The sequence below is a fragment of the Nipponia nippon genome, unplaced genomic scaffold, assembly GCF_047370975.1.
Source record: "Nipponia nippon isolate SJK-2023a ecotype South Korea unplaced genomic scaffold, ASM4737097v1 scaffold_5, whole genome shotgun sequence".
In the NCBI taxonomy this organism is placed as follows: domain Eukaryota; kingdom Metazoa; phylum Chordata; class Aves; order Pelecaniformes; family Threskiornithidae; genus Nipponia; species Nipponia nippon.
In genome coordinates, this window is record NW_028262369.1 from 70846173 (window position 1) to 70860558 (window position 14386).

The 14386-nt window shown below is 37.7% G+C and overlaps 1 protein-coding gene across 5 annotated transcripts in view; it reads left to right on the top strand.

The window, feature by feature from the left end:
• The window catches only part of CARF (calcium responsive transcription factor), a 30554-nt gene extending 18002 nt beyond the window's left edge, over nt 1-12552 (top strand). For 3 of the 5 annotated variants that reach the window (XM_087734632.1, XM_087734629.1, XM_087734630.1), the window contains exons 8-15: nt 1136-1256; nt 2193-2336; nt 2792-3025; nt 3424-3586; nt 4570-4645; nt 8542-8672; nt 9696-10062; nt 12417-12552. In XM_087734632.1, coding sequence (XP_087590758.1) covers nt 1136-1256; nt 2193-2336; nt 2792-3025; nt 3424-3586; nt 4570-4645; nt 8542-8672; nt 9696-10062; nt 12417-12535 — 1355 coding nt within the window. In that variant the 3' untranslated portion in view covers nt 12536-12552. Of the gene's footprint in view, nt 1-1135; nt 1257-2192; nt 2337-2791; nt 3026-3423; nt 3587-4569; nt 4646-8541; nt 8673-9695; nt 10063-11335; nt 11450-11571; nt 11990-12416 lie in introns of all 5 variants that reach the window. The other 2 variants (XR_015699294.1, XR_015699293.1) reach the window with 2 other exon arrangements.
• Nucleotides 12553-14386: the final 1834 nt, after the last annotated feature.

Here is a 14386-nt window from a genome sequence, read left to right on the forward strand (position 1 = left end):
TCCCTATAGTGTAAAACATGCACTAATGATCAAAATCTTGATTGTTATTTTTAATAAGAATATTGAATAGTTGATACTTTTGTAAAACAAGGGCCCCATCAAATTGGTTTTGAGACTCCTATTAACAAGGACTAGTTTAAAGCTGTTGAAGGCTTTTCAATCCTAGAACTTTGATTTTAAGTTTGTTTGTTTTTAAGAAAGAGACAAGATATCTGTTTGTTATACATAATTATTTTTAAATTTCCTACTACTTTATTTGCATTGATTTTTTTTTTTTTTTTAATTTTTTAATGTCACACTCTAAGGCAATAAATCATTGGGTGTCTTATGGATACACGTTATGTTGCTGTTGTGATACTTAAAAAGGCTTTGGTTATATCACTTGTGGTATAGGTAGCTCCTTGCCTGCATACTGGAGTATATGAATTATAAATAAAAGATAATTAAACATGACGTGGAAGAAATTTGGAAGAAGTTTCTTTCTTGACCACTTTAATGCTATGCCTGTTACCCCTTTCATTAGAGGTCTGACTGGAAGAAGTCACTTACTTCAAGTTTAGAGCTAAGTAATATTTGTTTAAGCCTGTCTGGTTTTGTGTGGGTATGCCACATTGAAACAGTGTTATTTAGCAGATAAGATAGGTCAGACTTGCAAGTAAGAATTTATGGGACAGCATGGTCTAAAGTATTGATTTAAGACAGGAGGCTGGAAGTAGCTGCTGACCTTTGATTTCAGCTGTAGATTTTCTCAGTTATTTTGGGGGTTATGCTTCTCTTATTACCAGCATTGTGCTCCTTTGGCAACTTGCAAGGCTTGTTAAGTAATCTTGTAAAGTATTGGTGTTCACCAGGGCAGAATCCAATATTTTGCCCTCATATACGTGGCAGGAGTGTTGTGAGGTGTAATAAGTTTGGAAAATGCTTTGAAAATGCTCTGTGTTCCGTAGATGCTGTGAGAGAAGCATTTGCACTGTATTTGAATGCTTGCTACACTTAAGTGTTTTGCCTTCTGAAGAGTCTGATGGTAAACAGAAAAAACTGTTTCAGAACTCTCATCTTTTCTGTAGTTACTGTTTTACTGTAATGGCTTCAGCAGTTTCTTGAATAAATAGAGTGCGTTACTTTCTGTTCCCAGGAAGCAGAGCCATTGTAATGGAGTGCCAATATGGGCCAAGGAGGAAAGGGTTCCAGCCCAAAAAAGCTGTTGAGCAGGAAAGCACCTCTGGCCATCTGTACAAAGCCACTTGTCCAGCAAGGTAAGAACTGTCTATAAAGCTGGAAGAGCTACTCAGCATCCTAAGAAAGCGTCCTTTCTGTGAGACTTGACAAATCACTGTTTGGGGGTGGTAGCTGATACTCACTGTAGCTCTTAGCTTCGTCTCCTTGATAACTTGAGGTTGATACTCATGTAGAGGGAAGGAGGAAATGTGTCCTGTTAAACTGAGTAAGGCTGAGATTTGATAGGTTGCCTGGATCCAAAGTAGCAGTACATCAGGACATGAAAGACAAGTGGGAATCATGCTCTGCCTGAGCATTAGTTAGTTATTGTGGTGTCCTTTAGTGACCATTTTTGGTCCTAAAACTTTGTCATCTTATTTGTTGTTTTTCCTTCAGGCTTTTAATTGCACTGATATCAGTCAATCAGCCTAATTTAGCAGATGTCCTATTTGCTGAAGGAGTTACAGTTCTTCCTGTTCACTGGGGACTTTCTCCCTATCCAACACTAATGGGTTTTTTCCTTGTCCTTGAGTATCCTCCTCGGTGCTTGTTCAGTTTTTACTGAGCTAAGAGTGTGTTTACTTGGACGGTTGCAGCTAGGTGTGTATGTGCTCAATTCTGGCTTCAGGCTGGGTGAACTACAGCCTGTTCAGCAATGGTGTTGTGCTTTTACTATAATGAGGGACAGAGGATTTCTGCTGAGGTTGCAAAATCACTCTGGCTGAGTGGCTTCCAGACTGGAACAGAAGTGTGTCTATATGTATCCATCTGCATCCGTCTCTGTTAATGTGTCCTTAACAATTTTACAGTTCTCTTAGAGGCTCCTCACCCCCTGCAACACTCCGCTTGAACTTTTTCTATACTAATATCTGATACGAAGTTGGTGCAGTTTTTGCATTCCCCCTGAGGGCAAAGTGTACTGAAGGAGAATTTTTTTTTATTTTTTTTTTTTTATTCCCCCTGCTCCTTGGAAGGATCTATATTAAAAAGGTTCAAAAGTTTCCGGAATACAGAGTTCCTACTGACCCTAAAATTGACAAGAAAATAATAAGAATGGAGCAGGAGAAAGCATTCAACACGCTGAAGAAGAACTTGATAGATGCTGGCGGTGTCCTCAGGTGAAACTTCCACTTTTTTATTTATCTTGACAAATGAAGCAAAAGAGAGCAATAATTTGCTTGGTTTGCTTTATTTTTTACTTAGTCGCTTTATTAAGGCTCTTGCTTAATATCGATAGTAAAAAATCCCACAATGTCAGTAAGACTTCTGTGGTTCTGGAGTATTTAGTTTGGTAAATGTGTTAAGCACCAAGCTGTGGAACTTCAGCAGATATTTTCATGCAGGGAAGAGATAGAAATAGTTGTATTAATTGGGAGTTTGAGCTGGTTTATTTTGCCCTGAAAGATGTGAGAGGGCCCTGAGCTCTGAAAGACAATATCTTCCAGCTCGGGGGCTGTAAAAACTTAAGTCACTCTCACTAGGTTGTTTGTGATTGTTGGACTGTTCCCCAAAGAGACTAATTTTTTTGCCTTTGCTTGAGAATTGTGTGTAGAAACTCTTTCCTTCTTGCCAGGTGGTACGTACAGTTACCCACTCAGCAAGCCCACCAATACCATGAAATGGAAACTTCCTGCCTCCCTTCTTCACCGTCCCATTTTTCTGTGTCTCCTCCTGAGGAGGAGGAGGAAGTTGTTAGAGATGAGAACTGTACTCTACCTTCCCGACTTCATCCTCAAGTGGCAGACAAGATCCGAGAACTGGTGTCTCAGGGAATAGAGCAGGTCTATGCAGTGAGGAAGCAACTAAGGTACAGAACTGTCTGACATGCTCTCGGTCTGTAGTACTATATCTACTTTTGCATTTGATTAATTTGGTTTGCAACTCAATGGCAGTGCTGATGCATTACTGAATATATTTCCCATTATGGCATGAGAATCTGTTTTTCCCAGCTTTTGTCTTCTCTTTCCATTTCATTGTAGGTAGCCACTAAGAGCTGCTGTCCTCTTTAAAGTTAGTTGAATAAATGGGGATTTTTAATTCCAAACTCTGTAGCAGATGCACAGAGAACTGGGTCAGATGATCATCTAGCTTGCTCATCTTGTCATTGCAACAAGGGGAGGGAGAAGGTGGCAGTGTCTATAACAGAGGGAAATAGCACAATATATTTTAAATATGCATATTTTAATGTCCTTTAACATGTGACAGAAAGTATGTGGAAAGAGAATTATTCAAGCCTGATGAAGTGCCAGAAAGACATAACCTGTCCTTCTTCCCCACTGTGAATGACATCAAGAACCACATTCATGAAGTGCAGAAGTCCCTGAGGAATGGCGAGATGGTATATAATTCAGAAAGTATCCCAGCAACAGTACGTTGGCCTTTGTGTTTCTTTTTTATTTTTGGAATTAAAGACTGGAAATCTTATTTTTCATTTTTACCACTTAGCTGTATTTCATCCAAAATTCTCTATGACTTTATATTTCCAGCAGCAATATTTTCAGTGGAATCTCTGGCTGAGCAAGATTGAATTAAATGTGAATAAAACCTTCTGACCTTATTCGGTATTTATCTCATCAGCATTAGATTGCTATTAGTTGATTGACAAATCATACTAGTGCTTCATGATGACTGCATGCACTGGAAGTGATGTGGTATAGAAAAATTGGCACGCATCAGAAAATTTTATTCGTAGCTTTGTCATCGTCTGTGTTTTGGAGAAGTTACTCCTACTTTTCTGTATCTGAAAAACAGGGATGAAGTATGTCTCAGATGCCATCTAAATTAGGGCTTGCACAACATTTTGAATGTATAAATATTAATAAATGCACTTTATGGCAAGTGAAGTAAGCATGAAGTAGATACTTCAGAATGCTCAGTAACTCTTACAATGTTGTTCCTTAATTTTCTTCCACCTATTGAGTAATAAGGGATGCACAGTGATCCTAATTTTCCCAGTTATGAGGCTGACTGCTAAGGAATTGCTGATTTAAAATCAGCTTTGACACTGTACTGTTAAATCATGCTGTGTCATTAGTCTTTTCCCTCTCCCTCTACACTGCTCTTGGCCCAGGTGAGTGGATGATACTTGTTAGTTAGCCGAATGGTTTGACTATTTTCTATTTTAAAGACTTTGAACTGTCATAAGCAGACTTTAGCCTTCCTGCTATAGTGCATGTTAAAAATCTTTTACAGTTTTTGGGGTTTTTTTGTAAACCAAGAGCTCCCAAAATGCATGTTTAAAAGAAAGTGTAGTTTTAGACACTGTTTTCCTACAGGTCCTGTATTGAGCCTATGTTTCTGTAGTAGGCAAACTTGGACCCTTTCTGAGAACTGAGATCTTTTTCCTTCCAGCTGCAGTGGACCACAGACAGTGGGAATGTTCTCACAGAAACAGTGACTGTTACCTTTGCGTCGCCACCTTCAGATGGTAGGACTGCATTAATACCTTAGCTGTCTCCACATGTGATTTGTTGTATTAGTTGTGTCACAGAAGTTCAGTTTCCTTCCAGAGAGGTTACTGTGATGTTCTGTCACTCAGCTGAACTTAATAAGGATTATTTTGGTGTGTCTGTTTTGGCATAATTTTTTTAGACTATTTGACTGCATAGTCAAATTTTTGTGTGGAGAAATATATGTAGTTGTGATGGGGTTGGCAGAAGTATGGAAATTTATAAATTTGGCTTTTATTTAGCATCCTCAAGCAACTGAAGATTTTAATGAGATGGTTATGTGGAAAGAATATTTTGCCTTGGGTGAAGGTGCTAGTAACACCTGTGTAGACAGAATTAAATTCCTACTGAACAGATATATCTGTCAGGGCACACAATACCCAGGAGCCAATGGGTACTTGAGTTCCTTGATGGTTTGTGCTTCACACGTGCTTAAACATCTTGCTGAAAAGGACTTGAATGCATATTGGGATTCCTGCTTCTCCCAAAGTCGTTGGCTTGATGAGTTCCACCTGCTAGGATCAGGCCCTGAAAAACGAACGCTGTATTTCTGCTGTCAGAATTCAGAGCACTCTTTTCCGTTTTTCTTAATGCTTAGAATAGAAATAGAAACACAGATGTTTAGTGGCAGCAGGGCTGTGAGATATGTTTCTTCAGTTCTTTATGTGATGTAACTTCTTTATTAACGTGCGAAGCCAAACAGCATCTCTTCCCAGCGATTGCTGAACCACCTAACAAAGTATTGAACTTCCTCCCACTCTGCTGCAAAGCCAGAGTGTAGATTTCTATAGAAACTTGGTTTTATTCATTCATGGTTGAAGGTCTGGGGTTTTTTTGTTTTGTTTTGAAGATGCTAGTTACACTATTTTTCCTTTGTGGAAAGTAGGTTCCTGCTACTATTACTTTGACTTCAAAACATGTACTAAAACAAAATACAGGTGTTTGTAACTAGATCTACTTGCTACCCACATAGTTGGGATTACATATAGGCTGAGATGCTCCGCTGGATCATGGTGGCTGATAATAAATTTAAAATGAGATTATTCTGCCCTTTTCCTCAGGTTTCAAGGATATTTTGTCTAGTGTGACACCAGAAGAACTTTCCTGCATGTTTGTGGATGCTTGCCCCATCCCTTGTTTAATAGGTTTGATACGAAACTCATCAGAAGAGTTGTTGGCTTTTAGGAGGGATATGAATGCAGCAAGGTGGAAGAGCCTAATTGTTTGTATATATTAAGATAATGCTGCAGACTTCTTAGATGTTTTTAATCTCAGTGGCACTGCCAGCTTGTTTCCTCATTTAACCGGAACGTGGTGGTGGGTACTTTTTGTTCCAGACAGCTGATACAGCTGTCTACAGGGACCAAAGGGGCACTGCCACAGTTGTCATGTTTAAAGATTTACTTGTGTCAGCAGTTATGCTCCACTGTGGTTCTTGCCTGAAGAAGTCCTGATGTGTTTGGGTTTCTTTCCTCTTTGGCCCCTGTCACTCCCTGATCTATTTCTTATCTTTGTTGTAGCAGGAAAGATAAACCCCTAGAGGTTTGGCTCACTATGTGATTTCTCCTAAATGACTTGGTGAACCTGATTTACATGGACCAGTTCCATGCACACCAGTGTGTTTACAGTTAATAAAAAGGCCAATGTTGGGCTTTGTTTTGTTTGGGATTTTTTTAACTCTTATTTTACCTGTTGCTGCAATGGATCGATTTGAACTGGAAAGCATCATGTACGCTTAGTGCTCTTAGGGTAGGAATTTCAGTGCTGACAACTGTCAGAGGACAAGAGGTAGATTTTTAGGCTCAGTTTGAATAGCGTCCCTCTTTTTTAAGGAAGTCTTGTTTTTTAGGAAGAAAAGGAATTTGCAATATGAGCAGACGTACTGTGCTTAAGCCTGCACGTCTATGTTAATATTTCCATTACTGCGCTTTTTATGGAGAGACACAGAATAGTTGTGCCTTCAGCAGCTGTGATAGAGCTCAGCAGGGATGACTTTTGGTATGAACTGTCTAAGTGCTGGAGGAGGTTCAGGAAGACCAATTCTTGTTCTCTTTGTCTTTCACAGATAATTTTCGAAGGCAAAGTAGCCTATCAAATGTGTAAGCATCCATCCAGTGACATACGGAATTTTAAAGAAAGCTAGAGAACTGGATTTGTTTAGTTTTCTGCACATGTGCACCAATTCAGTGAATATAAGCAGATATTCTAATTCCAGCATATCTTGTCTCCACTTAAATATGTGGGTATGTGTTTGTCCATGTTGCAAACACATGTTTATAATTGTATTACAAGTCTAAGCAAAAAAAGAAGCCTGACTTTTGAAGAAATCAGCTCTTATTAATGTGTGAGAAATGGTAGCAAGGAAAAACAACACTATCTTTTCAAACTACTGTTTGGATACATTTTCTTTTTTTTTTTTTTTTTCATTTCAACTTGTGCCGATTGTGGACAAGTTTACATTTAAGAAATCGAACAATAACAGAACTAAACCCAGTTGCTTATTTTATTGTTGTGCAGAACTCTGTATCTCCATGTGATACAGCTTTCTCTGTTCTCTCCTAGGTGTAAGAATCACTGTAACTATCAAACTTCAGTCTGTTCCCTTTTACATCTTTTATGAAGTATAATGACAAATGAGATAAAGTACCCGTTTTTTTTTTTTTTTTTAAACTTCCGGCATTCATACTGAATGCCCATGCAGTGTAAGAAGTGGGTAGATCAGGAACTGAACTATTAGCTTTATTCCTAGGCATCTTGGTGCAGAATACAACCTAAGGACAGAACTACCATCTCATCTCTTTCTACATGAGAATATTCATATTTGCATATGGGTTCTCTCTGTAGTATTAAAAAGAGCCTAAATATTTGAAGTGGTTGTGTTCAAGGAGATTTATAGAGTGTATCTTAACGGTCAGTTATGATAAAGAGTTAGAGTTTGCAAATCAGTATATATGTTGAAAAACGTATCTCCACTCAGATTGCTGGAAACTTTTGTATGATTTCCTGCTAGAAAGCTTTTTGTGATTGGCCATTCTCAATTTTTTTCCATTCACCAGGTTAATCTACATGCACAGGGCAAGCTCTTCTTTTACAGTTACAGCAGTGAAACTGCGAAATAAGAGGCTAAGCAATGTCTACTTGTGTCTGGATAAATCTTATCCAGAATGTTCTGGGTGGCTCAAACAGGAAATAGAATGATCCCATGGGAAGTTTTCTTGCAGAAATTGCTACAAGTGAATCTCAATTTTTACAAGTCTTCAGGAAATGAAGTCTGTCATTGTTGCATTAAAAAAGAATTTTGAGGATATGATGTAATCTGTAGGCTGAAAGGCCTCCAGATAAATGGACGTTGGGTGTGATATTGCATAGAAGTTATCCTAATTCCACAAAGATGTTTGGAAGGGAGTGGTGAGACTTAGAGGATTTCCTGTGTAGATTTTTATTTTGGAAGACAACACTTTCTTTTGATGCTTGTCTGTGATTGAGCTGTTATTGAGCCTGTACTGAGATGTATGTATTGGGAAATTATTTGGTTGCTGCTTTGATAGAAATGTTTCAGCTTTTATGTTATAACTAGAAATTCAAAGCACAGGGTAGGTTGCAATTAATTTGCTCTCCAAAACAAATTTATTGGTGCTTCCTTTTTTACTCTGAATAGGCACATACAATCTTCCTACAGTAGTCTTTTTCTCATACTCAGCCTTTTTTCTTTAGCATCCAAGTTATTCTGCAAAGAGAACAGCACATATGTAGATACATGTCTTTTATGTCTCTATATTGAGATTGAAGGGGTTTGTTCAGTTCACAGGGGAGGCTTTTAAATGGGAAGAAGAAATTTGTCGTAACTGTCTGCATCCTCTCTGTGGCACTGTAGGGAGCTCAGCAGGGGAGTCAGTTGTCACCAAAGCAGAATCCAGCCAGAGCGGGGAGTCCTTGCCACCAGAAACAGCTCAACTGTTGTCTTCGCTCTCTTCACTTCAGCCCAAGATATTTGCACAACTTCAGGTACAGTCAAGTTGTTTACAGAACATCAAACGTTCTGCGCTGGGAATGCTGAAGGCAAGCTGAGAACAGCAAGTTCCCTCTCAGCTAATGATCCCAAACACTGGCTAGGTAGCACGGACTTTTAAATAGCTGTCAACTCTTACTTTGGCCTCTTTTGCATGTCACATTTAGCATATAACTGTGGTGCAGGGGATCCCACTACCATCTTTTGACACTTTGAAGTTAAGGTCTCTTATGAAGGCAAACCCAAGAAGATAAAGGTAGTGGGCTTCTGCCTCAAACCAAGCATCTATTCATTTGCCACGTGGCCCAGTCATTTCATAATGAAAATGTTGCAAAACTGCGGGGAGATTAGTCAGACTTAATTATTCTTTTAAAATCCTCCTTCAGCCTCTTAAGAAAATATGTTCAAATCCTAAAACTGCTCCCAGCTTAGATCTGTGTACTTCCAGGTTGAAAGGCTGAAGAGTGGGGTAAGAATGTCATGCTAAAAGAGCTTCTTTTAAAGCTCATCTCCCTTCAAAGCTGACTCTCTTAGCCTTCTTCCCTAACTACTTCTTTGAAAAGCTACCTTCATACTTCCTGAACCCTGATAAAATGCATGATCTCTTCCCTAGAAATAGAGACTGCAGTAAGGTGCTGTTCTACTTGCTGTTTTCCTCTTTTTCTGAAGATAGCCTGGCTCCACCTCACTCTTTTTTTTTAAAGCAGTATGCTTAGCTTTTAGTGCTCATCTCTTGTGGGAATGGGCAGTATTGGAGAATGATTTGAAACTCAGTATCAATTCAAAATTAGAGCTTTATGGTCATTAAGCAGTCTTCTAGGTGCTGCTGGATACCATTGTCCTAATTGTTTTCTAATGCAACTTTAGCTTAGGGTTGCTGGGATTGACTGTTCAGAAGAGATGATGTATAGGAAGTCAGAAGCTATCCAGTTCCAGCATTGCAAAATACATGCTGCTAAATGCAAATTCCTCCTGCTGTAAATACTGGTACGTTAGTATTTCTGCATTCTCTTTCACAGGGATTACAGCTGCAGTCAACTCTTACCTCCACAAATGGATCAACAGCCCTGATAGCTGTAAATAACCATTCCCCTCCCAGCCCTGCAAGTCTCCTGGATTCCATAGGGAGTGCAATAACCAACCATTCTCTAGTACTTAGTCAAGGACACAGTCTGCAAGCAGGTGCTGGCCTAACACAGCATAGCGCTGCTGCCTCTGCTTTTGGGACTCCACCTGGCTCTGATCAGAGTCTGGTCACCAGGGGCCAGCTGGTAGCAGTTGGAGGGGTAGATGACTCCAGAAGCCTAGAAGGAGGAGTCCATCAGATTCTCTTGGGAGATGTACAGACTATTCCAGTACGGATTGTGGACAGCCATCCAGCACTTAGTAAGTTGCAGTCTTTCCAATAATGTGTAAATATAGAAAATGCGGTGGATTTTGTTCTGTGTGTCTTGAAGAAAGGAGAGAAATGTGTTGATAATGGGGAACTCCAGTGTAGACTTCTTTCAGCTGATTCTAATTAGTTTTTACTGTGAAAACAAGCTGACTGTAAAAGAAAAACAAACAAACAAACAAAAAAACCCAAACTGAGTTTTTGCTGTTAAATGATGACTTCTTAGTTAAACTACTTATCACTTTCTTTGACCAACTTATTTTGATAAACACAATCTTTTTGCCAAAAATCCCAATATTTAGCTAAAATTATGATCTTTAAAATAATTTTTTTAAAGGAAAAATAAGAATAGAAAATAACCAATATTGAATCTAGTTAGAACTCTTTGGAAAAAAATGTGGGGGTTTTGATGACTTCTTTCTTTGCACCAGCCCAGCAGATGTCTGGATTTTTTTTAATAGACTTTTACTAGGATCGTGTAGTCATCAATATGCTTTAGCAGTGATCAGTTGGAGTTGCATGTAATTGCTTGGAATTTCACACTTCTGTTTGAAAATACTTTTTAAAAAATACATAATAAACACCATAAATAACTTTCCCTCTGTCAAAATAGAAGGCTCCTTAAAACCATTGTTATCAAATATAGATACAGTCTTTGAATTCTCAGGCATGGAACCTAATTGAGAATGAAGGATTGCATTCTCAAAGAATGATTTCTAATTCTTGGTGAAGAAAACCTCTTAGATATGGGGCATATATAGATCAGTGCAGCATATCCTTCTGACTTTCCAGAGAGTCTGAAATGTTAGCTGTGCAATGCTTTATTATTTCTGTATTATATTATCTTTTCTTGTCATCTATGACTTCTAAAAAGATGACTCCTGAGTAGTTTTGCAGCAACATCTAGGTAAAGGTGTGCTAGATCATAGCCTACACCTTTGTAATGTCATAGTGATAATTATCTCCATATGTCCTGATGACTTTTGCAGGTCAGCAAAATGTAATTTGTACTAAATTCTGTAATATTCTGAAAATGGAAAGATAAGACTACATGAAGAAATAAAAAGAAAATAAAGGGTACACGAGGAAATATACTGAAATTCATACGTGTTAAAGTAATATTGGGATATTTTACTGTGGCGATACTGTCAAAGTTAAATTTAAGGGGTTTTCTGCCTGCTGTACTTAAATGTCTGTGTAACTCGTTGTTTTTCCTTTTTATAATTGAATTTGACTAATCTCCTGAGAAATTCTGTTTTCATTCAGGGTAAAAGAATTTCAGAGAGGTTATCAAATGCACCTCCTCCATTCAGTTGTTTAATCCATTTGTTCAATATAGATGTTGATGCTGCTCAAAAATTTTTGGAAGTGATGAGTTTTGTAAGTGAATTTTTAAAGAAATACTATTTTACACAATAGAATTGTAGTCAAATATAAAATTCTATAACTGCAAGGACTAAACTCACTGTTCCTTTGGGATTTCCTTTTTTTTTCTGCTCAAGGTCTCAGTCTATCATCACCAGCCTGAATTTGGAAATTATGAGAATATTGGTGCCATTCCTAAGTTATATGGAGGAGTTGCCTATAAAATGCACAGATACTTTTTTTTTTTTTCAAGAGGCAAGTTCTTTGTCTGGAGAGGAGGAGGACAAAAAACAGTCTAGACTGAAGAGAGAATAATGTTGCAGAGCTTATTTGGAGGAAACACCATATACTTGAACTCTAGCAGTTCAGTCAGTGTGTATATCAAGATATTTTTTTCTCCTGTGTGTGTGCATACACTTACGCACATGTACACTTGGTTAAAATTATCCTGTACGTTCTGGATTTTCTCTTATCCAAGTGCTAACTTAAGAATAAGCTATTTCCTGCTGAAAATGTATGTGCAGTCATTGAGAAGTGGCCAGTCATGCCTGAAGTGTAAGTCATTCTCTAAATCAGCATGCTTTAGAATTAATTTTTTCGGCAATAGCACCTCCATTCCTCTTTCCCCTGGAAAAAAAAACAAAAAGATGGTAGCTTCATTTTTCCATGGGAAAGAGGAAAGGCATTTTGTGTGAGCATAATTTTATCTCTCCAAACATATTATTTTTTTAATAAAATGATTTAAATATTTTTACTCGAGGGGGCCCTTACTGCAGTAAATTCATGTCAACTTGCAATGTCTTATAGCACTGTAGATGACATAACTGGCTGTCAAACTAAATAGCAGTTAACTTCACAAATGCCTTAACTATTAGCTTGAGTTCCTGTAATATTTTTCTTTTAAATGCATACAGTTATTGGGGCTGAAGAGTTATCAGTGGAGTGTGAACTTCAATGTTTGATTTTTCTTTTGTTTTTTAAGCTGAAGAAAATACAGAGGGTGTTATCTGTGTGAGCCAAGTTAAACAAGAACCAAGAGAAAAAGCATTGTCTGCGGAGCCAGATAAAATCAGAGACTGCCATAGTTCCTCACCTATTTAAATCTTTGAAGCCTGAAAGGATTTTTCAAATCGGAGAACTCTAAATGTCTTGGAAGGAAAGGCAGGTGCTCTCAAAGTAATGCCATTCTTTTTAAGCTGTATTGTGACATTCAGACTAGGCATATTTTACACTAGTTCTGACAGACAGCTGTTTTGATTCGTGACTGATGTGGCTCACTGCCAATTCCGGGTCATTCAGTTGCCCTGTGGAACGCCACCTTTCTCTTCTGTTTCAAGTTTTGAGTAATTTGGATGCTATCCAAATGGCCCATTTTGGTCGACATTTCTGAAGGTCTCCTGCAATTTAATTCCTTAGCTTTAGAATGTGGATCACAATGCTGGGTTTGCTTTTCTCCTTGAGACCCTCGACTGTTATGGCACTATAGAGACCGTAGAATCTGCCAAGTCCAAGACCACAAAATCCAACAGCAAAGTGTATCAATACAGCAATGGTTGTGACAAAACGAAGGTCCAAGATGCTAAATTTCAAAGTGATGAAGGACACGGATGCTTAAGAAAATGCAGCTTTGACCTGATCATAATGTTAATGGTGTGAAGATCAAGGAGAGGAGAAAGGTGAGGTTGCCAGGTGAACGTAAGGTTGTATGGTGAAGAAAGGTGTGTGAATTTTAACAGTGAATGTGTTCAGCTTTGACATCTTTCAACTTATGTTCTGGCTTTATAATGAGGTTCATTGCTGCATGCAGCCTTTGCAGTGGTGTACTATATTAGCAGTTGGTCATAACAACTAAAAAGAGTTGTCTTGTCTCATGGAAAATGATTGATGCTGCCATTTCAGCTTATCTACCTTTTGCTTTATGCACTTATGCTGTCAGCTCAGATAAATATGATTTAACCTGCTGCTGTTCATGATGTAGGGCTTATGGATACATTACTAACAAAGAGAGGCCCAAGAAAACAAAGCAAGTAATATAAATCCAAGCAATATGTGCAAGTGTGCTGTCGCTATAACATTCAGAAAAAAATCTCATCTTTTTCAATGGTGGTAGCTTCTAAGACTGAAGTAGTCTGTATTACCAGGAGTCTTTAAAAAACTGAATATGATAAAGAAATATGTTTTAGCAATATTTAAGCCAAAGCCATAATAAGTGACAAGCACTGAGTTGTGTAATCTGTGACAGACATGTTTTTTTAAGGAAAAAAAATATGCCTACAAATAACTTGGCATCCATTTAAAGCAGTAAATGAAATGAAACTGATGCCAACATAGATATCAAGTTAAACATGACATTGTTTGTTTCAAATGTTGAATTCTTAGAGCAACATTCAGAGTATTTTGTATACAGCAATATCAGCAGTTCTGTTATTAGTTGCTACTAAGTGGTTGAGAACTTGATCATAAAATTAGATATTTTTTTCTGCATGCTGTACAAGAATGCAATCTGAGGACTTTCTCTTTTTCAGACTTAAAAAAAGAAAAGGGAAAAAAAAAAAGGAAAACAAACAAACCAAACCAAACCAGGAAAAAGATTAGTTCATTTTTGTAGAGGAGAAAGTGTTAGGAATATTATATGAACATGAAGATTAAAATTTTAACATTGTTAAATTTGTTAACATACATTCAAGGCATTCAGAAACATCATCTAAATAGTGGCCATTTAAAATTAATTTTTAATTTTCTTTTGAGTATTTAAAGCTAAAACTTTCAAAAGTCTCACATTGAACTTGGATTCCTAATACCTTTACATGCAGCATCTGTTAGGTAGGTGCTATATCTTAGTCTTACCTTAAAATATATTAACTTCTGCGAGGTTAACTAATAACACTGTTAATGCTGTTCATTTAAAGCTAATGTTTGTGGGTTAGCTTAAATTAGAATTTTCCAACAGGA